Source organism: Coregonus clupeaformis, chromosome 14 (genome assembly GCF_020615455.1).
Source record: "Coregonus clupeaformis isolate EN_2021a chromosome 14, ASM2061545v1, whole genome shotgun sequence".
Classification (NCBI taxonomy): domain Eukaryota; kingdom Metazoa; phylum Chordata; class Actinopteri; order Salmoniformes; family Salmonidae; genus Coregonus; species Coregonus clupeaformis.
The window spans coordinates 8900382-8927122 of record NC_059205.1 but is presented as its reverse complement, the minus strand read 5'-3'; the positions used below and the strand labels follow the sequence as shown (position 1 = coordinate 8927122).

Genomic DNA, 26741 nt, shown 5'->3' with positions numbered 1-26741 from the left:
TATTGAACACCTACAGAATTTGCTGAATTACAGTGTAGTTGTTATACCCATCACAATCTTCATTTTAGCAGACACTCTTATCCAGAGCGATTTACAGGAGGAATTAAGTGACTTGCTCAAGGGCACATCGACAGATGTATCTCCAGTCGGCTCGGGGATTCGAACCAACGACCTTTCGGTGACTGGCCCAACGCGCTTAACCACTAGGCTACCTGCCGCGCAGTTACACTTTTTTTTAATTAACGGTTGAACAGTGGTTGTTAGAACAGTTGCACTTACAACCATCAAATTCCAAATTAAATACATCAACGTGCATTGTGCCTTATGTCTGCACTAAAAAACATCTGCTTCCGCCCTCCATTCCATTCCACCCCATCTCTCATTCAAACGTACAACTGATACTGGAACTGGGAGGCTGCAACTGCCTGAGCGGACGACAATTAACTCCGAGAACGAATGATTAGGCTACTTGTGCACCCGAAGCAGGAATTTAAGGGGTTGCAAATGAAGTCAGCAAGTCTTCAATTAAAATAAGGAAGTTGAATAAACGCATGTTCAACTTGGGAATTATTGATCGCTATTTTTACGCCCAGAGTTCTTCCCGTCTGTTTTGGAGCTGAAGTTGTTGCGCCGGGCAAATGTCAGATCCACCTGCAATCTACAGAGGAGTCTTCCAAATAATGTTTGGATTTCTATGCTCCGGAATGTACAGGGGGGTCTCTTCATAATGCATATTTTCCTGTGAACAAGAACTTTTGTGAGGAAAATAAACGTTTTTTATATATATACATTTAAGCCTTGCATCACTTTTTACACGGGAATTTCATGAATTGATTTCATATTATGACCAAAGAGCATGAAAATACATACTTTTATTAGGGCAACCGCAGGATCTCACTGAAGCATCAGACATAATTGGTCTTCATACTATTTAAAAAATCCGGTAAGGACCCAGGCATAATGTTTGACTATGTATTCAAATGTCGCATGCGCCTGTTAATATGACTTGAAAATGCACAACAACTTGCATAGGAATTGTAACGTTTATTTATGCAGCCTACTTATTTATTACATTTGTTATATTGACTTTAATTACAGCTCTCCTTTTCTATGTTTTCTTTTAATATATAAAACATCTCAGTGTAGTATTATTATATACGGTATAGTACTTACCCAATGAGCAATGTTGGTTAACAACACATATTTGTTACGTCTTTTCAACCAAAAATACGTTTTTTAAACATATTTTGCTCATGGGGTAGGTAGGCGTATCACATTTTGCAATAAAAGCAACTTTCCCTGATTCGCAAATTCCCCCATATGGTTTGTCACCCCGGGACACAGGCAAAGTCCGGAGAGGATGAGGAGTCGTTGGGTGAAGCATGAGCTGCCAGGGTATCGCTCTTAGACGAGTGTCTGTGCTGCTCCTATGGGAGGGGCTCGCTCTGAGCCTGTTCTGCTGCTGGACGGGGACAGGGGTTGCTGCTGCCGCGGTCAGACCCAGTGATGACAGCTGTACCGCTAGGCCCATGGGCTGGCTGCTGTCGGACAAAGGGCCCTTCCACCACTCTTTGGAGTTCACTGAGTCGGTGGAGAGACACCAGCAGGGCTACACTACAAGATACAAGATCTTCAGGTGATCTCTCTCTCTCTCTCTCTCTCTCTCTCTCTCTCTCTCTCTCTCTCTCTCTCTCTCTCTCTCTCTCTCTCTCTCTCTCTCTCTCTCTCTCTCTCTCTCTCTCTCTCTCTCTCTCTCTCTCTCTCTCTCTCTCTCTCTCTCTCTCTCTCTCTCTCTCTCTTCTCACCCTCTGTCAATCTCTTTCTCTTCTCTCCCACTCCCCCCATCTCTCTCGAGAAACGGCCTCACAAGTAGAGACAGCCTCACAAGTAGGGTTGCAAAGCTACCAGTAATTTACCAAATTTTCTGCAATTGTTTTAATTAACAGCTAATCGATTGTAATTTATACTTCAATAACTTTTAAATAAATTATTCATATAGTATTCATTTGTTATATCTGTGTACATATTGTCCATTAGTTTCTAGTGGATAGACCATATGGTTAAAGAGAAAATAGCCTAATTAATGAAAAAACCATCTAATCAACATAGGTATTATTTTCAATTAACTCTGCAACTCGTCCATCTATTGACTTTTTTCACAACTGCCACCAGTTTGGAAACATTTACAACAAAGACATGTTGACTTTAAAATAAACACAATTGTGAAAAATATAAAGGATATTTCATGCTCAAACCCTCATTTTAAACACCAATGGCAATCACTAATTTGATGGTTTATATTTAGGATAATGTTTTACAGATTTGTCATTAATTTTTTATTTTCAAATCATCTTATTTTACTTCTTGTGTATATTTTAGATGTGATAAGGCCACACATAATTGCCAGAAATAATTAGAGACACATGTGATAATCTGAAGTACCCAAAAAGGTTACTAGATGTCATCTTATAAAATTCCAAAAAACCTTAAAAGCTACCAAAAGTCTGGTAGTTTACTGGTAAACTTAGAAAGTTTCCAGTAATATACCCTCCCTTTGCAACCCTACTCGCAAGCAAGTGAGGCTATTCTGTGGCACATCTCCCTCTCTGAACAACACGTCACTCCTATAGCATGTCATTATCAACTCTCGGCATATGATTCTTTTGAAGCAGTGCTTTTACATAGAGCACTGTCGTTGTGACTGTTTTTTTAAAGGACACTCGTATACACTACCAGTCAAAAGTTTTAGAACACCTACTCATACAATGTAAAATAATATGTAGAATGTAGAATAATAGTGAAGACATCAAAACTATGAAATAACACATATGGATTCATGTAGGAACCAAAAAAGTGTTAAACAAATCAAAATATATTTTATATTTGAGATTCTTCAAATAGCCACCCTTTGCCATGATGACAGCTTTGCACACGCTTGGCATTCTCTCAACCAGCTTCATGAGGTAGTCACCTGGAATGCATTTCAATTAACAGGTGTGCCTTCTTAAAAGTTAATTAGTGGAATTTCTATTTGGTAAAAGACCAAGTCCATATTATGGCAAGGACGGCTCAAATAAGCAAAGAGAAACGACAGTCCAACATTACCTTAAGACGTGAAGGTCAGTCAATACGGAACATTTCAAGAACTTTGAAAGTTTCTTTAAGTGCAGTCGCAAAAACCATCAAGCGCTATGATGAAACTGGCTCTCATGAGGACCGCCACAGGAATGGAAGACCCAGAGTTACCTCAGCTGCAGAGGATAAGTTCATTAGAGTTACCAGCCTCAGAAATTGTAGCCCAAATAAATGCTTCACAGAGTTCAAGTAACAGACACATCTCAACATCAACTGTTCAGAGGAGACTGTGTGAATCAGGCCTTCATGGTTGAATTGCTGCAAAGAAACCACTACTAAAGGACACCAATAAGAAAAAGAGACTTGCTTGGGCCAAGAAACACGAACAATCGACACACTTAACCAATGGCACACTTAACCAGCGTGGCTACCACAGTATTCTGCAGCGATACGCCATCCCATCTGGTTTGGGCTTAGTTTTCAACAGGACAATGACCCAACACACCTCCAGGCTGTGTAAGGGTTATTTTACCAAGAAGGAGAGTGATGGAGTGCTGCATCAGATGACCTGGCCTCCACAATCCCCCGACCTCAACCAAATTGAGATGGTTTGGGATGAGTCGGACCGCAGAGTGAAGGAAAAGCAGCCAACAAGTGCTCAGCACATATGGGAACTCCTTCAAGACTGTCGGAAAAGCATTCCAGGTGAAGCTGGTTGAGAGAATGCCAAGAGTGTGCAAAGCTGTCATCAAGGCAAAGGCTGGCTATTTGAAGAATCTCAAATATAAAATATATTTTAATTTGTTTAACACTTTTTTGGTTACTACATGATTCCATTTGTGTTATTTCATTGTTTTGATGTCTTCACTATTATTCTACAATGTAGAAAATAGGAAAAATAAAGAAAAACCCTTGAATGAGTAGGTGTTCTAAAACTTTTGACCGGTAGTGTATATGCTATAATTCAGTTCAGTCCTTTTATTGTATTCACTGACTGACATATGCACAGTGTCTAAATAGCATACACGCAAATCCATGAAAGCTTGTGGCGTCAACACAGAAGTCAACACAGACGTTGTAAGTAATTATACAACTGGTGGGTCTAATCCTGAATGCTGATTGGTTAAAACCGCATTTCAGCTAAATCTATGACGTTAAAAAAACTTGATCTCCACTATAAAAAGCATCTAGACATTATCTCACATTTGTTTTAGACTAACATTTAGTTTTCAACAGCGGAGATTTATGTGTTGTACACTGGATGTCCACCACAATTCGCATTGATGTTGTTTTCAGAACTGGTGTGAATTGAAAGGTCATGTGCTCGTGACATTGGTGGAGTTCACTCTCCACCCTGGTTAATGCCCTGTTTAATAGAGGATATAGACAGACTGCGTTAGAAAATTGCAGTGTATTGCCTGAAACATTGTTAAATGGTTTGGAATAAATGGAAGGTGAAGTGGGAGTTCTTTTGAAAGTGAAGTATGCTGCTCAAACTTCCAATGAACCGTTGAAAGTATAGGATGGATGCTGGCCTTGTGCCACAATATAACAACATTCCTAAATATGGTCCTGCTGGTCCACTGTGACTCAATACTTGTTCTCCCCCTTGTGGTACGCCAGATAAAGGAGGATTTCTAATGGCTAGGAGAACGCTGAAGTCTTCTCGGAGTCCCATCCCTAGTCATACATGCTTTATTCATGGAAAAATATATCTCTCTGAACAGCTTCTACTGATTTGAATTCTCTCTCTAGGAGGGAGCAAAAGCAGCATGGGGTGTCCATTCAAATTATATGAAGCCCCCACTTTGAAACGTCCTCTGTTTGGATTGGAATAAAGTCACAGCGACGTAACCATGTGGATTAACATCGGATCCCCTACAGTTACAAGTGATTAGACTGACAGACCGCTGGCGTCCGTCTTTCCTCTCGACCCATTCTCCATTGTCCCCGGGGGGGGGGGCATTCCCCGTTTCTCCGTGTGTTTGATTACACATGGCCCCGGGTCTTGAACAGGAAGCTGTCAGACTATTATCCACCAGTGTAGAGTTAGCGTAGCATGCCTGCTTCCCATCCATAAGTGCTCACTGGTGAATAAGCCTGCAGGCTAACGCCGGGGTGTGATCTATAGAGGCCATCAGGTGACACCCGGAGAGGCACTGCAGCCTGTCTCTCGTTAGGATGATTGGCTGTAATTACACCCTCTACACTGGCCTGATTCCTCAATTATTTATCTGCCAATCGTTTCTCATGGCAGTGATTTGATTGCCTCCCACGAGAACAGACAGGGAGGCAGTGTCTGTAATACTGGAGTGGTACGACTCTTGACTGTAGAGACTGGAGAGAGAATTGCGTCTTAGAATGCTATCACTTGCAGGTCCCCAGATGGGACGTGACTGTGTACGCAACACTTGAGCTCGATGTGACATGTGTCAGTACACTGTGTACGAAGCGGTTAATGGTCGCCACAAACAGTAGGCTAATGGTGACTCACAAGGGCTTTGTGAGATAAAATTATGAACATATTTGGTTACATTTACATTACATTTTAGTCATTTAGCAGACACTCTTATCCAGAGCGACTTACAGTTAGTGAATACATATTTTTTTATACTGGCCGCCCGTGGGAAACGAACCCACAACCCTGGCGTTGCAAACGCCATGCTCTATCAACTGAGCTACATCCCTGCCGGCCATTCCCTCCCCTACCCTGGACGACACTGGGCCAATTGTGCGCCGCCCATGAGTCTCCCGGTCGCGGCCGGCTGCGACAGAGCCTGGATACGAACCAGGATCTCTAGTGGCACAGTTAGCACTGCGATGCAGTGCCTTAGACCACTGCACCACTCAGCTATGGATGCCTCAAGTGCTCGTAGTTAAAGCATTTCTATGGTTTCCTGAAAGGCTCCAATGCAGAGGTTCTAATTGCGTTCTAAATGGCTCATGGTCATAGGATGATTCACGGTCACTCAGATCTGGTTCAGGATTAGCTGTGATTCATGGTTACCTGTACACTCTTAGAAAAAAGGGTTCCAAAAGGGATATTCGGCTGTCCCCATAGCAGAACCCTTTTTGGTTCCAAATAGAACCCTTTTAGGTTAGAGGTAGAACTCTTTTGGGTTCTATGTAAAACCCTCTGTGTAAAGGGTTCTACATGGAACTCAAAAGGGTTCTACCTGGAACCAAAAAAGGTTCTTCAAAGGGTTCTCCTATGGATTCAGCTGAAGAACCATTTTAGGTTCTAGATAGCACCTTTTTTTCTAAGAGTGTACTTATAGGGACGTTGCACTGGTTTATGGGCCCTCTGGCAAATATGGTCAGTAGTTTCATGGTCACATTGACAATTTATAGCACTTATTATGCCTAGTGCTGCATTGGACTCTGTCATAAGGACTATCATGCTACAGTAGCAATATGTTACTGTGGTTACCTAAGCAAAGACATTGTGCAACTGAGGTTTCCTTCCATCGCAACAGCAAGATTGAAGCTACAAACAAGGCAACAGAGCACCAACAAAGACAATTGCAAGACAAGGTCGTACAGCAGGGTTCTTCAATTCCGGTCCTGGAGGGCCGAAACACTTCTGTTTTTTATTTCTACCTGGTAGTTAATTGCACTCACCTGGTGTCCCAGGTCTGAATTAGCCCCTGATTAGAAGGAGAGGATGAAAAACAGAGGTGTTTCGGCCCTCCAGGACCGGAATTGAAGAACCCTGTCGTACAGTCTCACAGACCTGTGAACATACAGCTGAAGTCGGAAGTTTACATACACTTAGGTTGGAGTCATTAAAACTCGTTTTTCAACCACTCCACAAATGTCTTGTTAACAAACTATAGTTTTGGCAAGTCGGTTAGGACATCTACTTTGTGCATGACACAAGTAATTTTTCCAACAATTGTTTACAGACGGATTATTTGACTTATAATTGTCAAGTGTCAATGTGCAGCGGTAGGACGGAGTCAGGCGCAGGACACAGAACTGAGTAAACGACGTACTTTACTCGAAAAATAAACAACACTAATTTCCACGCAGGGAAAACACTCCAGCTCACATAAGTCTTAGACACAAAACAAAGATCAAACATGCACAAAACCATGTGGGAACCAGAGGGTTAAATAGGGAAATACTTTTACATTTTTAGCAGACGCTCTCATCCAGAGCGACTTACAGGAGCAATTAGGGTTAAGTGCCTTGCTTAATGGCACATCAACAGATTTTTCACCTAGTCGGCTCGGGGATTAGAACCAGCGACTTTTCGGTTACTGGCACAACGCTCTTAACCACTAAGCTACCTGCCGCCCTAATATAATAATATAATGTCATGGGAACCAGGTGTGTACAATAAAGACAAAACAAATGGAAAAAGAAACGTAGATCGGTGGCAGCTAGAAAGCCGGTGACGACGACCTCCGAACACCGCCCGAACAAGGAGAGGCACCAACTTCGGCGGAAGTCGTGACAATAATTCACTGTATCACAATTCCATTGGGTCAGAAGTTTACATACACTAAGTTGACTGTGCCTTTAAACAGCTTGGAAAATTCCAGAAAATGATGTCATGGCTTTAGAAGCTTCTGATAGGCTAATTGACATAATTTGAGTCAATTGGAGGTGTACCTGTGGATGTTTTCAAGGCCTACCTTCAAACTCAGTGCCTTTTTGCTTGACATGGGAAAATCAAAAGAAATCAGCCAAGACCTCAGAAAAAAGATTGTAGACCTCCACAAGTCTGGTTCATCCTTGGGAGCAATTTCCAAACGCCTGAAGGTACCACGTTTATCTGTACAAACAATAGTACGCAAGTATAAACACCATGGGACCACGCAGCCGTCATACCGCTCAGGAAGGAGATGCGTTCTGTCTCCTAGAGATGAACGTACTTTGGTGCAAAAAGTGCTAATCAATCCCAGAACAACAGCAAAGGACCTTGTGAAGATCCTGGAGGAAACAGATACAAAAGTATCTATATTCACAGTAAAACGAGTTCTATATCGACATAACCTGAAAGGCACCTCAGCAAGGAAGAAGCCACTGCTCCAAAACCGCCATAAAAAAGCCAGACTACTGTTTGCAACTGCACATGGGGACAAAGATCGTACATTTTGGAGAAATGTCCTCTGGTCTGATGAAACAAAAATAGAACTGTTTGGCCATAATGACCATCGTTATGTTTGGAGGAAAAAGGGGGTTGCTTGCAAGCCGAAGAACACCATCCCAACCGTGAAACACGGGGGTGGCAGCATCATGCTGTGGGGGTGCTTTGCTGCAGGAGGGACTGGTGCACTTCACAAAATAGATGGCATTATGAGGAAGGAAAATTATGTGGATATATTGAAGCAACATCTCAAGACATCAGTCAGGAAGTTAAACTTGGTCGCAAATGGGTCTTCCAAATGGACAATGACCCCAAGCATACTTCCAAGGTTGTGGCAAAATGGCTTAAGGACAACAAAGTCAAGGTATTGGAGTGGCCATCACAAAGCCCTGACCTCAATCCTATAGAACATTTGTGGGCAGAACTGAAAAAGCTTGTGCAAGCAAGGAGGCCTACAAACCTGACTCAGTTACACCAGCTCTGTCAGGAGGAATCGGCCAAAATTCACCCAACTTATTGTGGGAAGCTTGTGGAAGGCTACCCGAAACGTTTGACCCAAGTTAAATAATTTAAAGGCAATGCTACCAAATACTAATTGAGTGTATGTAAACTTCTGACACAATTGGAATGTGATAAAATAAATAAAAGCTGAAATAAATAATTCTCTCTACTATTATTCTGACATTTCACATTCTTAAAATAAAGTGGTGATCCTAACTGACCTAAGACAGGGAATCTTTACTAGGATTAAATGTCAGGAATTGTGAAAAACTGAGTTGAAATGTATTTGGCTAAGGTGTATGTAAACTTCCGACTTCAACTGTAAGTGTTGGCAGAGTGACCCACTGTTTATTAGCCAGTGGCAACATCTGTCAGAGCAAATTCTAGCCAACCTTAAGTCATTCGACACTTTCCCTTGCCCTCCCTCAAGTTGCGTGCCAACACAAGAAGGCTTTAGGAGAAGATATCTGCAGTACATCTGTGCAGGATGCTCACAGCTCCTCCAGGGAGAAATTCCTTACCGTCTGGATGTATTAGCTATGTGTGAGAGATTCTGCCTGTGTCTGTCTGTAAATGTTGTGTCTGTCTGCGTTGGGGTTTGTCTGTGTTAAATGTACGTTTTCACGTTATACAATAAATAAATAAATAAATTACATTCAAATAAATGTTCTAAACAGACTGTTTAGTTTAATGTGTCAATTTCACAAACTGAAAACTCCTTCCACGAACCAAGAACTCAATCAACTAATCAATGAAACGCGTTGTCGTGACGTCGTTTTTCAGGGAGTTCGGCAGATGGAAAGTCAACAGCCTGGCGGTGGAAAGGCGGGAAGGCAGCAGCCGCCTGGCTCCGCCCCTCGACCCTGACTTCATGCACACAGTCAGGCAGCTGGGGCGGCGGCCCACCCTCCGCAGGATCACTGAGACCATTATCAAGAAGTACGGGACTCACCTCCTGCTGTCCGCCACTCTGGGAGGTACAGTAAACAGAGGCTCCGAACGTTGGTTCCTACTTGACCCGCATCACAGCAGGATAGTTCGCTAGGGAGACGGTCTTAGACTCCTTAGACTCCTTAGAAGTGGGTTTTTCTAGAGGGAACTTCATATAACGTTTTATTGTTTTATTGTAAAAACTGTTACTGAATGTAATGTATGACTCAGTTTCCCAGTGTCTGAGTCATACATTACATTCAGTAACTTAGCTACAACAGATACTGCTGCATAAGCGGTAGATTTTTAGTAACATATGTAACGTGGAAATGACAGTTTGGATTTTATGTATTGTACTGTGTCTTATGTGCTTGAAAAGCTACTGTGTATATATACAGTAAAACGGGGAAGTCAGTTCAGGATGGTTGTTGAACTGGGGTCAGATTAAACATTACGTTCTGCTCATTGTCTTTCTTCAACACAGTCAATGAATAATCAGAACCTCTCTAAAGGAGAGATGGGAGATGATCACCAATGATTAGCGTCTCTGGCTCAGTTAATAGTCTCCCCTTTCCTAATTTCCTGTTGCTTTGTAATCAGGGGAGGAGTCCTTGACGATATTTGTGGATAAGCGGAAGCTGAGCAGCGGCCCGGAACCAGGGTCTGGAGCTGAGGGCAGCAGACACAACAGTACGGGGGCTGGGGCGGGAGCGGGGGCTGGGGCGGGAGCGGGGGCTGGGGCGGGAGCGGGGGCTGGGGCGGTGTCCCTGGAGGCCCTTCACCAGCTGGCTGCCTCCTACTTCACCGACAGGGAGAACACCCTGCGCCGGCTCCACCACCTCCAGATCGCCTCCACCGCCATCAGGGTAAGAATCCCCTGACTGCCCTCTCTCTGCCTCTGGGCACACGGAGGGGAAGTTAGATGACAGTATAGTTACTATAGGAGGTCAAACTGTGTTAAACCAGGGCTGCTGCTATGTTTGTTATGTTTTCTTTTGATTTTTCTGTTGGGGGAGGCAAGTGGATAGGTTGCTGGCTACATTTACTGTTGCCATTTTATTTATGTCAAATAGTCACGGTGTAGCATATTATTATTGTCCCTTATCGTCTCGCTGTGCCGGTTCAGTATGTAAGCGTTGTTGCACAGTGTATCAGATATGAGTGCCTTTATCTCAAGATGAAAACTGCTGAGAATGAACATGTTTCAAGTCATAATAAGTTCATGTGATTTACGTCAGGCTGTACCCACATGTGTTCTAATTATATGTTCAAGAGCGATACAGACAGATGAACAGGATTCTGTCAGTATAGAATATCAACAGAAAAAGCGTTTAGGCCATTGGTGATCTCTCTCACCAATAGCAGCTGTTAGTATGTGATGATCAAGAGACATGCTAGTGGTGTTGTAGTGTTGCCCCACATACTACAGTACCCCCGATACTCCATTCAGTCATCTGAAAATGGATATTCAAATAAGTTAATTTCTCAATGTGACAGGCATACCTGATATTGATGAGGAGAAGTGGCCTTCCTATAGTTATCCATCAGGATGATTTATCGGCCCTTATCTTTCTATTAATTTCCGTCCAAGCTAACCACGTTTGTCAGCCATTTTGTGGAGTGAGCCGAGCGTCAACTGGTCAAGAAAGGGGTTATGAATAGGTGTTGAGGGGTGTTAAGCACTGCCAGTTACATATAATCCTTCGTTAAAACACATATGGTAGAGAATATGGATGAAATATGCGAGAAGTGTTACTGAGGCATAAATCTAGAGGTTTTATTATGATTTATCTGGTTTCCCTTCATCTATGTCAGGGATGGGCAACTCCAGTCCTCGGGGGCCAGAGTGGTGCCACACCTTTTTCCCCATCCCTAGCAAACACAGCTGATTAAACTGATTACAGTCTAAATTGAAGATCACGATTAGTTGATTATTGGAGTCAGGGGTGTTAGTTGGGGCTGGGGCAAAAGTGTTGACATCAATCAGGCCCCCGAAGACTGGAGTTGCCCATCCCTGCTCTACATCATGGTTTATCACACTACAGAATGGTTGAAGTAAGACACTGTAATCAGTTGTGAGTGACCCGAATTGAGAAACACTGATTCGCATGATCACCCTGAAATATTGGTGACTGGGCAGGAATGAAAGTCCATTAATTATGAACTCTCCACCACCATTGTACAGCAACTCGCCAACTAAATGTATGCTATTTAAAAAAAAATGTTCAACCAACCGTTATCGTTTCATTTAGATGAATTTACTGATTTCCATTGTTGTTTCAATTATTCAATATCCAGAAAAAGATTGATGGTCAGTATGAGAGATTTAACATTGCAAGATCTTTTTCACTCTTTTTCAACAAAGATTGATGTTCTTCCTTTATGATAGCCTACCAGAACACACATACTATTCATTAAGTTCCACAGAATATTTTCCTGGTTCTTTCTCTAATGTTCGAGGCATGAAACAACACATCAGGAAATGAATTAACTTTCAACATTCATTTGTTCCCCTACCTCCCCAGGTGACTGAAACCAGGACAGGCCCCCTTGGATGCAGTAACTATGATAACCTTGACTCTGTCAGCTCAGTACTGGTCCACAGTCCAGAAAACAAGATACAGTTACAAGGTATGTCCGAAACTAGAACTAAAGACAAAACATCAATGAGCATAGTTTGCAGCCAAAATATCAACAGTTGTATCACTCTGAAAGAACATCAAAGAGCCAGGTGTGCCTTTCATGGTTAACACTAATACATTTATACCCAACAATGTAGAGGTAATCATTTGCATTAACTCACTACAGCTGGTGCAAAGCAGCAAAGACAGGGGACAGTAGTTCCTATCTGGAATCTAATTGGTTCTCGAGGCTAACCCGCGAGGAACTTTATCAAACCCCTGGATGACTTACTTGTAATTGGTGTCAGAAGTGGGATATTCAAAAGCAATTTAGCAGCAGTAGTGACTGTTTGCCTTGCCTACTTATACACCCAAAAATACTCACCCACGCCTCTCTGACCTACCCAGGACTCCAGGTCATTCTGCCAGCGTACCTGCGGAGCCGCTTTGTCCAGGCAGCCCTCAGCTACATCGGCTGCAACTCGGAGGGCCAGTTTGTGTGCAGGGCCAGCGACTGCTGGTGCCAGTGCAGCCCGGACTTCCCACAGTGCAACTGTCCACAGACGGACCTCCAGGCCCTGGAGAACAACCTGCTCCGATTCAGAGAGGCGTGGACACTGGCCAACCAGGAGTTTGAGGAATCAGGTGTTTACTGGAGTTTAGTTGAATGTGCAACAGTTCAATGACCTTGGTGATGAACGACAATTGAGTAGCCTGGGTGCCTGGATATTTCTGCTTTAGCCAGCTTGTTACAATGTAGTGTGGAATGCAGGAAGTAAAGGTATTCAGGCTCACATTCAATAAGCTTTCATATGTGTCGGAATGATAAAAAGCACCATTGTCCAGAGATATGGTTATGGCGAAGGGTGCATACTAGATTAAATACCTTACTGAAGTCGCATAACAGAAGTGTCTCGTGGGATTTCTCACTTCCTGGAAACACTTCTGAAATAGGGGAAACATAGTCAGTTGCACAACGAAACACATTCAACCCCTCTGAATCAGAAAGGTGCAATGGGCCTGCCTTAATCAACATCCACAGCACCTGGATTTAACTGCCTTGCTCAAGGGCAGATTTCTTTCCAACTTGCCAGCTCGGGATTTCAAACCAGCTATCCTTTTGGTTACTAGCCCAACACTCTTAACCGCTAGGCTACCTGTTTTGCCAGAAATCTTGATGTAAAAGGTTACCATGGCAATATACATGACCTTATTGCGATAGCATAGACAGCTGGAAGTGTATTTTTGCACCCACTTCAACCATCATCTCTCACCATCTGATAAATGACCAATTAGTGACTAAACCATTCAATGGTGCACACTACAGACAGGTGGTTAATAAAATATGAAACCTCTTGAAATGGACTCCCGAGTGGCGCAGCGGTCTAAGGCACTGCATCTCAGTGCTTGAGGCATCACTACTGACCCCCTGGTTCGATTCCAGGCTGTATCACAACCGGCCGTGATTGGGAGTCCCATAGGGTGGCGCACAATTGGCCCAGCGTCGTCCGGGTTTGGCCGGTGTAGGTCGTCATTATAAATAAGAATTCGTTCTTAACTGACTTGCCTAGTTAGATAAAGGTAAAAATATTAAATAAAATAACAACAGTTCTGCAATCCATCAAGTTAAGAAGAAATAAACAATACGAGCAATCTGAAACAGTAGCTCTGAACATGTTGTTGTGCTGTAGTTTGTTTACTTTTCTGGGACAGACAAAAACAATGAGAACAGACACACTGCTCTCACATGTTGTAATTATTACCCAAAGGCTCCCGTGGCGCCCGGCCAGAACCAAACTTCACTTATTCATGTTTTTTCATTTTGTTTTTGTTTTTTAGAGGAGTTCCAAAGCTTCGTTGGAAGGCTGCCAACCCATTACGCCGTGAACAAATCTGTCGTGGAGCACTTGTGGAGGACGGATGGGGGTCTGCTCCAGCGCTACAGGCAGCTGGAGACCACGAGAGGCCTGCTCCTCGACAAAGCGCGCCACACCGCTAACAAGCTCTTCAGCCTCATTAAGAGATGCCGCCATCAGCCCAGAATAGTGCTGCACAGGGAGAGGTATCGAGTATTTTTTTTGTATATTTTCATTAACCCGAGGGTTTCCCCCCTAAAAAACGTCCTTGTCTTGTAATTATGCAAATGGTATTTATGCATTATGCGTTAAAGAAAGGCACTTTTGAAAAAAAACAAAAGAAGAGGAGAAGTTTTAGGAGACAAGAGGTGCTGACGGACGAAATTGAGTCTCACCTGGGAAAAGATGTGGTACCTACTCACTAGGCCACAATAAGTCTTCAGATAGTGTCACATGTCCACACTCAGAAAAGAGTATCAAGAACAAACTTTTTGGCATTCAAATGTTTAGCTGCTCTTTATCTTATGATAATGGTAACCGCTTTTACTCTCTCTCTTTCATTAACAGTCAAAACTACAGTCTGAAGAACATTCAAATTATAATTTGCATAGCCTGGACCCAGATCCGTTTGTGCTGTTTTACCAGGCTGGCAAGATAGTACAAACAGATCTGGGACCAGGCTATCATTTGTACTGTATCTGTATACTATTTCTAAGTAGACTATAAATGGTTCATGCACTGTGACTAATGTGGCTCTTGGTCCACCCGAACCCCCGAGACCTGACCTGACCCTAGAAGTCCTCTAGCTCCCGGTTAAGCCCTACGTAATGTTACCTGGTCCACCCGAACCCCCGAGACCTGACCTGACCCTAGAAGTCCTCTAGCTTCCGGTTAAGCCCTAAGTAATGTTACCTGGTCCACCCGAACCCCCCGAGACCTGACCTGACCCTAGAAGTCCTCTAGCTTCCGGTTAAGCCCTAAGTAATGTTACCTGGTCCACCCGAACCCCCGAGACCTGACCTGACCCTAGAAGTCCTCTAGCTTCCGGTTAAGCCCTAAGTAATGTTACCTGGTCCACCCGAACCCCCGAGACCTGACCTGACCCTAGAAGTCCTCTAGCTCCCGGTTAAGCCCTAAGTAATGTTACCTGGTCCACCCGAACCCCCGAGACCTGACCTGACCCTAGAAGTCCTCTAGCTCCCGGTTAAGCCCTAAGTAATGTTACCTGGTCCACCCGAACCCCCGAGACCTGACCTGACCCTAGAAGTCCTCTAGCTCCCGGTTAAGCCCTAAGTAATGTTACCTGGTCCACCCGAACCCCCGAGACCTGACCTGACCCTAGAAGTCCTCTAGCTTCCGGTTAAGCCCTAAGTAATGTTACCTGGTCCACCCGAACCCCCGAGACCTGACCTGACCCTAGAAGTCCTCTAGCTTCCGGTTAAGCCCTAAGTAATGTTACCTGGTCCACCCGAACCCCCGAGACCTGACCTGACCCTAGAAGTCCTCTAGCTTCCGGTTAAGCCCTAAGTAATGTTACCTGGTCCACCCGAACCCCCGAGACCTGACCTGACCCTAGAAGTCCTCTAGCTTCCGGTTAAGCCCTACGTAATGTTACCTGGTGTACCTGTTATTAGTTACTCCAGTCTTCCAGAGCGGCTTTCCTTTTAACATAACTTCACTGTGCTGCATTCCTCTCGCATGACATCTCTGTATTGATGGCCATTCTTTGGAGGAAATTAACTACATTACACAATCCTTCAGTACTGCTGCCAAGCACTCTGCTTCCTCAAACCTCAATCCAATTACACTGCTTTATCACACCCTTCTGGTCATAAAGGGGGATTTGATGGAGGTTAATTATTAGACTGGTCAATTCTTTCTGCATGTGATCCTATGAAATGTTTTTTTGCATAGTTTATTTGCTCTCTAATTGTACTGGGTGGTTAGTATGTCATATTCATACATTGAACAAAAAGTCTGTGTGTGTGTGTGTGTGTGTGTGTGTGTGTGTGTGTGTGTGTGTGTGTGTGTGTGTGGTTGGCTCTCTCAGTCAGCACCCACCTGCCTACTCAGGGGGAATTCACAACTAGACTAAAATGTTCATTTTGGTCTGATTTGCCTTGCATTCCAGCAGCTGAGCCTACAAGAGCGGAGATGGGGCTTCTGCTCTGCCTATCCTACTTAATTGACCGATATTGTTGCTGTGAATGTGCAGTATGAATCCTATTGTGTCTGATGAGATGTTTTTCACATATTTTCATAGACAAAAAAACAAATGAAAAATGTACGTTCACCTACAGTATGTTCCGTCCTCCGTCCTCAGACCCCTCCGCTACTGGCTGAGCTACATCCTGTCCCTCCTGTACTGCAGTGAGAACGACCACATCGGCGTGTACTCTGAGGAGACCCGCAGCTGCTCCTGCCCCTACCACCACCCTCCCTGCCAGGGCCCCGTCCCCTGCTCCGTGGGAGACGGCCCCCGCTGCGCCTCTTGCTCCGCCGAGAACCGCACCCGCTGCTCCAGCTGCAACCAGGGCTTCTTTCTGGGCCAGGGGCTCTGCCGGCCCGCCGTGCCAGACCCCACGGACCCCTACCTGGGTTTGGAGAGCGACCGCGACCTTCAGGACCTGGAGCTGCGCTACCTACTCCAGCGCCAAGACCCGCGCATCGCCCTGCACGCCGTCTTTGTCAGCAGCGACGTGCGCCTCAACGCCTGGTTCGACCCGTCGTGGCGGAAGAGGATGCTGCTGACGCTGAAGAGCAACCGCTACAAGTCCAACCGCGTGCACATGCTCCTGGGGGTGGCGCTCCAGGTGTGCCTGACCAAGAACAGCACGATGGAGCCTGTGCTGTCCGTGTTCGTCAACCCGTTCGGAGGCAGCCACTCGGAGAGCTGGACCATGCCCATCGGCCAGCACGGCTACCCCGACTGGGAGAGGACCAAGCTGGATATCCCCCTGGACTGCTACAACTGGACCTTGACGCTGGGCAACCGGTGGAAGAGCTTTTTCGAGACAGTCCATTTCTACCTGAGGAGCCGCATTAGGGATTTGGGGCCAGGGTCGGAGGTTGGGGGACACAGAAACGCTAGTAGAGTGTACTTTGAACCACCAGAGGGCGCCGTGGAACCCGTGGAGGCGTATTCATCCCAGAACATGGGCTACATGAAGATTAACAGCATGCAGCTGTTTGGATACAGCATGCACTTTGACCCAGACGCAATCCAGGACCTAATCCTGCAGCTGGACTACCCATACACCCAGGGATCCCAGGACTCAGCCCTGCTGCAGCTGGTAGAGGTCCGCTACAGGGTCAACCGCCTCTCCCCTCCAGGGTCTCAGCCCATGGACCTGTTCTCCTGTCTGCTCCGTCAAAGACTGAAACTGTCCAGTTCAGAAGTGACCAGAATACTGGCTTCTCTACAGGCTTTCAGTGCCAGACAACCAAACTCTGTGGAGTACGAGGCAACCAAACTATGTAGTTAATAATGGGCAATGTGATGTTTCTTTTTGTATTAACCCAATCAGATACAATGTCAGCCCCATAGCCTATATCTTTTGTCCGCGGGTCCGTTTGTGTTGGTGTTTGCCATTCATGGCTTTAATTGTATATAAGTGTCATTAAATTTGATGTTTTTATCACTCCAATGAATCATATTGCCTTGGTTTACTTACTTTCATGAATTTTGGGAAACAATGTATTGGAAATATTTGGAAAAATGCATCCTTTTTCCCCTTTTTACAGAAAATGCTGCAATTTATTAGTGGATAGAGAGGATTTTATCTGCTTTATACAAGCATCAAATCTGCATCTATTCCAAATGTATATAACCACCATGTTATTACAGTGGATTATTGGATTGATACTAACACACACCCTACTGAAGCCTATGTAATTCATCTGCTGAGGGAAGGAGAGCGAGGTGCTGCAAATGCTGTGTTAGTACTACCCATCTGGAGCTGCAGAACACAGTGTCTCACAGTGTCTCACAGTGTCTCACAGTGTCTCACAGTGTCTCCATTCTCCAACGGGGAAGGAAGCCGGCCTCGTCACAGATTACCAAGGGTATAGTGAGGAGAGCGAGAGTAGTAGCCTCCCCCCCTCTGTCTGGCTGCCATTCACACTTACTGTGATGGATGAGAGAGGGAGGCAGAGAGACATGCATAGCATCAAACACAGGCTAGGTATCAATGGCCTTTATCAGAGAGTTATCTCACAGAGCAAAGAGGCAGTTGATTGAAGACTCAAAGACCAAGGGGGAAATTAGACCCCAACTCCCAAAAGGACTGTTGTCTCTAGACTACAGTGGTACTGTTTGGGTATGACTTGCATCTTAGATAGCGCTTGCAGAAGTCGCTAGTCGTCGCTTAATCTACATTCGTAAGACATTTCCCCCTGGGATTAAGAAGGGTTGTCTGGTTATTCATCCCATCTGTTCCCTCTGTTGTAATGCTAACTTAAGGGAAAGAGAAAGTGGGTAGAAACAGAAGCAATTTACTTGAAAGCACTACCAAATTACATACCCCTTGTTCTCAAATTCGGTTATGGGCTAAATTATTTGTATTTGTATTTTTTTATTTTTTTAATGCGGTCGTTTAATTTGGAAGTATTTGGATTTCCAAATTCGATAGACTGAACCCTTTTCAGTGAGGTAAGATTTTGATTTCTAATTAATATTTTAAAAAGGTCCTAGTACCATTTGCATATCTAAATGGAATGTAAGGTAATTAAAATCAAGGCTGAGTAAACAAACAGCGATGTCACCCATGTGTAGCATTCATCGACAACTGAAGTAAACTCCTCAGCGCACCAGTGTGACAAGGGTCAAATGTGCTCGAACAAACCCTTTAAAATGTCCTTGATTGTGCGGTTGTAAAGTCCCTGATTACTCATCTTTACACTGTTTTGTGTTTCAATACATTACTCACCAGGTTGTTGACCACTGAGAATTTTTGTAATCATGGTCTTTTATTGTGCGATTGCACAACATGTAGGCCTATATCTGCCAATGTATAGTTTTTAAACACACACACACACACACACACACACAGTGACTGACTGATTAGCAGAGAGGAGAGAAGGATGCAGGAGATCACACACACACTGAGCGATTAGGAGGAAACATGAGTAAGACTAATAATATAATGTGTCTGTTTTACAAGAGGGCTGCCGAGGGGAGGCCGGGCTGCGGTGAAGGACAAGAGTTTATGGAGAGTCTCTCAGGAGAGGCATCAAAAATAATGGCTGACAATCCACAGAAAGAACACAATGAGCTGGAAGTCTATCGAGACAGTCTAAAGGGAAATCTTTGAGTGTTTGGTATTCATCATACAACAGCAGTTCCTGTTGTTGAAGCCGAGCCAAGCTCTACTGCTGTTGAAGCCGAGCCAAACTCTACTGTGCTGGCCTAGTTAGTTATCCACCACTGGAACCTTGCTGGAAAGAAGTGGCATCGTAAAAAGAAATGATCAGAGCCATTAGGGTAGGTTTCACAATAGTGTGAAAACGGGACACGTGAGCAAAATGTATCCACTTACAGGAATAGAGCAGTAACAACCTGTTTGGCCCCCAGGAAGAGTAGCTGATGCCTTGGCAACAGCTAATGGGCAGTAGTGGTGCGTGGGTGTGATGAGGTGTGAATGACGGAGTCAGGCGCAGGAGGTAAAGCACCGAAATCAAGAGTTTATTCAGTGTACAATAATGTAGCGCATATAGCGACAGAACGAAACTAGCACAAGGGAAAATCAACCTTGGCTGCATACAAGTAAAGCGTAGCTCAACCAAGCTACTCACTCTCACAACGAACAATCACTCACAAAGGACAAGGGGGCAGAGGGAACACTTATACACAGACTAATGAGGGAATGAGTACCAGGTGTGTGTGATTGACAAGACAAGACAAGACAAGACAAATGGAGTGATGATAAATGGAGCGGTAGTGGCTAGTAAGCCGGTGACGACGAACGCCGAAACCTGCCCGAGCCAGGAGGAGGGGCAGCCTCGGCTGAATTCGTGACAGCGGGTAATATCACTGAGGAAGCCAAGCCAAGCCAGTAAAAAAGCCATAATACAACCTATGTTGTGATAATTGTGTTGTTTGCTCTATAACCCGTTAGTTCATACGCCACCGTGATATACGCTAAGGCCCTGACAACACAAAGAGAACAGTCACACAGTGGCGGAATAAATTCAACTACATTTGTTTCATCACAAAACTAGAGAGCAACATCTGTCCAGTGAAGTCCAGTGAAATCCACAAAGCAAATACTGCGTTAACAAACAGTTACATGAAACAGTTGACTAAACCACTACTGCTTTAGAACCACAGAGTTACCGCAAGTCAGCACAAAGACAACAGGAGCACTGCCTCCACTACTCCAGCACTGTTTCAACTGAAACATCATCAAATCAACAGGGCTATATATCTATATGTTTAGTTTAATACAGTGAAAACAAACTTAAAGATACCAAAAACAATTTAGTCCAATCAATGTTCCTAGATATCATGTGGCTGTCCATGGTACTGATTTCTGTGTGTGTGTGTGTGTGTGTGTGTGTGTGTGTGTGTGTGTATGTGTGTGTGTGTGTGTGTGTGTGTGTGTGTGTGCGTACGCGCGCAATAAAAACATCTACTTGTTGACTAGTTGAACGCCATTCTCTTCTCTTTCATGTTGGCAAAATGTTCTATGGCTCTGTCATACGGTACACTTTTAGTTTTTGTTGTCATAGACTACCTAGCTAAAATGCTTGCTAGCCTGACTTCCTCGCATGGGCAACAATGAACCAGCTAAGTTAGCTAGCTAGTTAACGTGAGCCTACTAAGCTACATCTAGGCTACATATTGAACTTCAATCATCTCAGGCCAGAGGCACAGTACATTAATGTATGGTTCGATCAAAATCGGCATAATAATCATTGGCCTGTACAGAGAATTAAGTCAAAACCACAAGTTCAAATCCCCATCTCCGTCCATGGCTTAGGAAAGGGCCAATTTAGCAAGCTAGCTACTGCAGGACATCAACACAAGCTGACCAGAAACTGACACGTTTTTCTGACAATGATGACGTTTTGCTTAGGATGTGATTTGATTCTTGTGAAGCCAAATCCAAACTGGCCTTCCTTGGGGGGCGTTTTGCTGCGCCAGGACAACCCACAGTTGAGCTCAGCGCAATGCTGATTGGCTAATTCTTTCATAATTTTTGTATCAAGGGAGACCAAATGCTTTCTGGCATCAATCAATCAAATGCTACGGCGGCAACATGTTATACTCTTTTGTTCCAGACAGCATCAGATACATGGGCTACACATACTGAGATAGAGGAGCGCTGTTTCCCTCGCTCGGATGACTTCTCCAGTGAGATTCAGCCACTTGCAAATAGACTGAACATATTTGGGGAAGCCTGGCTTCCCCTGGCATCCAAAACATGTATTTTTACTGCTCTAATTACGTTGGTAACCAGTTTATAATAAAACAAAATAAAATAAAAAAAGTTATAATTGCAATAAGGCACCTCGGGGGTTTGTGGTATATGGCCAATAAACCGAGGCTAAGAGCTCTAACCAGGCTCTCCGTGTTGCGTCGTACATAAGAACAGCCCTTAGCCGTGGTATATTGGCCATATACCACAAACCCCCGAGGGCCTTATACTTAAATCTATTATAGGTATTAATTTTCTTAATTGTTAACAGATTCCCTCGACTTTCTCGCAATAATTTTTGCACACTCTTTAAAACTCTTTTTCAGAATTCAGACATCTGGTAACAGCTCTGGTGGACATTCCTGCAGTCAGCATGCCAATGACACGCTCCTTCAAATCTTGAGACATCTGTGGCATTGAGTTGTGTGACAAAACTGCACATTTTAGAGTGGCCTTTTATTGTCCCCAGCACAAGGTGCACCTGTGTAATCTTTCCTCCCAAAGAAACCAATTTGCTTGGCAACTGATAGAAATACTTATTTCAATAAGATCAGAAGAGCGCTCATCGACTGGATCACATCATTGGCTTTGAAATATTGCTGGAGTATGATATTTTCACCATCTATACTTTCTCACAAAGCTCAACAATGGATGCAATAAAGGTTTCCTATCGCGAGTGGCTTTGATGCCCCACGCTATGCCAGGAACTCTAACAAAGGCCAGTTCAGCTATTTATCTCCGTCTCTCACTGTCAGTTACTGAGCTAATGACTCACAGCGGATGGAGGTATGGCGTCTGAGATGAAAGAGAGAGATGCAGAGGATTTAAAGATCTACAGATCACTGATAATGCACAACACAAACAAAAAACAACCTCCGGTGGGGGTTCTCTTCTGTTGTTCTGCCTAGTCTTCTTTAAACAGCTAGCATTAGCGAAAAGCTGAGCATGTGAATAATAATGAGTCTCTAGCTTCCTACATAGTGTAGTACAAAGCCTGTTGGAGGCGTAAACCCATAGACAGACACCAGGGAGCCTTCACAACGCCTGTGGAGCCTCTGCTGCTTCTTCTCCTTCCTCTGAGCAGATCATTAGCATAATATGGTTTTAGAATGCTACGCTAATCAGGGTGCCAGGGAGTATTCAGCCAGACCAGGGTGGGGACTTGAGGGAAAACTGAGAGTCCTTAAAGAGTACTCGTTCTATGATGAGCCAGGCTACTGATAAACATCAGTGGTACACTGGCATTTAAAGCCTGAGGCATCCGAAATGTCTATAATCATCTATTTTGTTCTGCTCCCCATATACGGAATACAGTAGTCTTGTAGTGAAGTACATAATGCGATATAGATCAGGCAGTGTGTAGATTTTAATGAGTTGCCCTAACCTTACTCCTCTCATGTCATCCAGCTAACAGAATGTCATCCCCATATTGCGTTATGTACCAAAACATCACCTCAAAATACTACCTGTTAGTAAGTGTGTTACATTCTCAATCAAGGTATTTGAAAAAAAGAATACGCATCGCAACACAACATTCCTTTAAATCATCAGCCTGTGATGCTACTGGACCAGTTTACAGGTGGTATTACAGTCATGTACAGCATCTACAGGAAGTAACCGTCCCCCTCTGTGAGTTGAACTGATAACTTCATCGATTTCATCTCATTTACTCAGCTGTGTCCAGTGGCGCTTCAGGGGCAGGCAGCTGCCTCAGGGAACATTTTTACAACATTTTGCAACATTTCCCCTCCACATAAATCAAACAGCCACTGACGTCCAGAGACCTTTTGGCGATTAAAAGCACACAAATTCTTGTGAAAAGCTGTTGGAATCAGCGGTATCGGGGTCTTTGGAGAGAGGATTTGCCATAGCTGGAGGACTTGTAATCTCACAGCCCCATAAATACTGCAGCCAATTATTGGGTGGAAACAGGCACATCCCAGGACGACCCAGGGCACTTGAGCAGCATAGCGGAGTGGGTATAGTAATTATGTCTCCAAATCATAGGTCATTTGTCTATTCGGAATGTTATTTACCACACCATACAATTTGCAAGTACATTGATTATATCGGTAGCCTATTTCAGTGGTGATACTTACTTTTGCAGTTGCTGTGTTTAGTGGAAAGATTGTAGAGGTACCGTGGATGGGAAGGAGTCATACTACTGATGACTAACTTCACCTGATGACTAACTTCACCTGATGACTAACTTCACCTGATGACTAACTTCACCTGATGACTAACGTCACCGGGGTTTGAACTAAACAACCCAAATGCCCTCTGTGAGTTGTTTTCTGTCCACCTCGGTAAGCAATCTCTTCTGTTAAGCTGTAAATCACTGAAGCAGTGTGTCATCTAGAGAAATCCCATGTAGGCTACTTTAGAAGTGGGTCAAGACTCAATCCAAGCAGGTGTCTAGATACGTGTTCTGTTTTCTGGACCACGAGGCCACTGACCTTTAAATCAACCCCCCTCCCACTCAGCAAAAGAGGAATACCACACCACACACAGCATAGTGTGGTGACATCACCGGGCATATAAATTATGCAGCGATCCGGAAACTGTACTTCTCGTGCATTTAGCATATTGTGACCTCCCGACAACAACATGCCTGATTCCATTCTAACCTGAAGTCCATTTCATATTAATGGCAAGAGGGGTCGAGGGAATTTCATTATGACCGACCTTGGTTCAAACCAGGGTCTCCTGCATATCCCTCTGAGCGCATGCCTAGGCATTAGCTGGAGGATCTAACACAAGTTTTCAGGTCTCAGGCAAACCACCTCATTACATTATTATCATTATCTCAAACCTGCCACAATAGACAGTGACATTTGGGACGATTTCTGGTGAAATTGTTCAATAGGCCCCAGTAAACCTTTAAAGTTTTAAAGGGTTTCTCATTAGATTTGGGCTCCTATTGTGAGCCTGTTAAGTCCCCCAAACACAACACAGATGCCCTTGCCCAACCTAATGACAGCATAAATTAACTGTACCGTGCTTTCACTTTTCATGATTCCACAAAATCATGGGCCTTGATAACAATGCTAAGTTTCTCCATAAATAATCACCAGCCCCCCATCCCATTTTAATTCCGTCCCTGCCGGTGCGGTGTGCCGTTCCTCAATGCATCCCTAACTCAATTGCAGCACTATAGGACTTGATAAAAAGGCAGAAATTGAGGTGCATCCTTTGAAAGCGGAACGTCTCTTTATTCCTTTGAGGTTGATGTGTCTGCAGTGCTCTGAGCATGCCCAGTTTGCAAATGATGATGATGATGAAAGAGGGTTTCAAATCTGACTGAAGATTAAAGAGATGTATTTGCTTCTCTCCAGGCTCATTATTCTCAATTCAGGTGTCTTTCTGCAGAGTCCTCCTCTCCTCCTCCTCTCCTCCTCCTCCTCCCGCTTTCCTCCCTTTTTAACTGTCAGATCCCTTGCTCCGGTTGAATGAATGAAGTCTCCACTTGAGGGGTCCGCTAATAGGATCAGAGTGATAGCCAAATGACTTTGATAGACAAATTGAGACAAATGTACAGACATTTAATTCAAAGCATGCATAGAAAGTTATTAGGATGGCAGATGTAATGCTTGGATGAGAACAGGTAGAAAAGTATTTAAGGTGGTCTTTGTAGGTGTTCTTCATTATTAAAAAAAAAAAAATTTGGAGGAAAAAAAACTTAAATTATGAATGCATAGAAAGTTGTTGGTTTTATCCCCGGCTCCTTGATTTTCTTGGAATAATCCTCATCAGCAAGAGAGGCTGGAATGAATTAAACGCTGCAAAATTGATCCTCACTGTAATGAAGCACTAGTCTGAAACAGTGCTCCACCTGCTCACAAATGTTTGTAATTTACTTTAACCAAAACATGGTTTTAGATGTTTACTCATCTATTTCTCACCCAGATGTTAGAACCAGCTGTCTGCATGGTTAGCTGCTCACTAGGAGCTGGTCGGAGGCCAGCACTTTCACGCCAGATATGGATCTTTCCGAGATTAGCTGCTCACAGATGTGAATGGCTAAGATAATTTGTTGTATTGCAAATTGTGGATGTTTTAGACAGATAACATAATTCTGACAAGACGGGGTGAAAACAAAACATCTGACATTTGGTAACACAAAAATAATACAGCAGAGAAATCTAGCTGCATAGTTATCAACCTGGCTGTGTTGCATCGATAGTCAACCAGATGCTCTAACAGGGTTGATAACCGCAGCTCTCCTCTATCTGTGCTGGCTATCCCCAAAGATGATCTATTATATTGACAAGATAGTTAAGGGACCGCTCTAACAATGGAAATACATGTCCTCAAAGATGGAAGGCAGGCGGGAGGAGACGAGATCAGGTGGGACCATTCTAGCCAATGAGAGGGCAGATACGCGGGTGAACAACAGGCACAACTCCAGTATAAAGTACTTTTTTTCAAAGTTGCCGGAATGCCACATGCGTCCACTTACATCAGTGCATTCATAACAAGCGAGCGAGTAAAGTAAACTGCCTCTCCCATCAATACTATTAGCCAACGTTCAATCTTTTGAGAATAAAATTGACGATTTAAGATTACGGTTATCCTACCAACGGGACATTAAAAACTGTAATATCTTATGTTTCACGGAGTCGTGGCTGAACGACAACAATGATACCATTCAGCTAGCAGGCTACACGCTACATCGGCAGGACAGAACGGCTGGCTCCGGTAAGACAAAGGGTGGCGGTCTCTGTATATTTGTAAACAACAGCTGGTGTACAAAATCAAATACTAAGGAAGTCTCGAGGTTTTGCTCGCCTGAGGTAGAGTATCTTATGATAAGCTGTAGACCACACTATTTACCAAGAGAGTTTTCAGCTATATTTTTCATAGCTGTCTATTTACCACCACAAACCAATGCTGGCATTAAGATTGCACTGAATGAGTTGTACAAGGCCATTAATCAACAGGAAAACGCTCATCCAGATGCAGCGCTCCTAGTGGCCGGGGACTTTAATGCAGGGAAACTTAAATCCGTTCTACCTAATTTCTACCAGCATGTCAAATGTGCAACCAGAGGGAAAAAAACTCTAGACCACCTTTACTCCACACACAGAGACGCATACAAAGCTCTCCCTCGCCCTCCATTTGGCAAATCTGACCATAACTCTATCCTCCTGATTCCTGCTTATAAGCAAAAACTGAAGCAGGAAGCACCAGTGATTCGGTTAATAAAAAAGTGGTCAGATGACGCAGATGCCAAGCTACAGGACTG

General features: G+C 44.0%; 1 protein-coding gene across 1 annotated transcript; it reads left to right on the top strand.

The window, feature by feature from the left end:
• The first annotated feature begins 402 nt into the window (after positions 1–402).
• LOC121580680 (BMP/retinoic acid-inducible neural-specific protein 3) lies at positions 403–17745 on the top strand. Its single transcript, XM_041895665.2, has 8 exons — positions 403–943; positions 1345–1636; positions 9455–9648; positions 10202–10467; positions 12127–12232; positions 12631–12867; positions 14062–14284; positions 16402–17745. The coding sequence occupies exons 2-8, from the start codon at positions 1383–1385 to the stop codon at positions 17561–17563; spliced, it is 2442 nt and encodes an 813-aa protein (XP_041751599.2). The 5' UTR covers positions 403–943; positions 1345–1382; the 3' UTR covers positions 17564–17745.
• The last annotated feature ends 8996 nt before the right edge of the window (positions 17746–26741 follow it).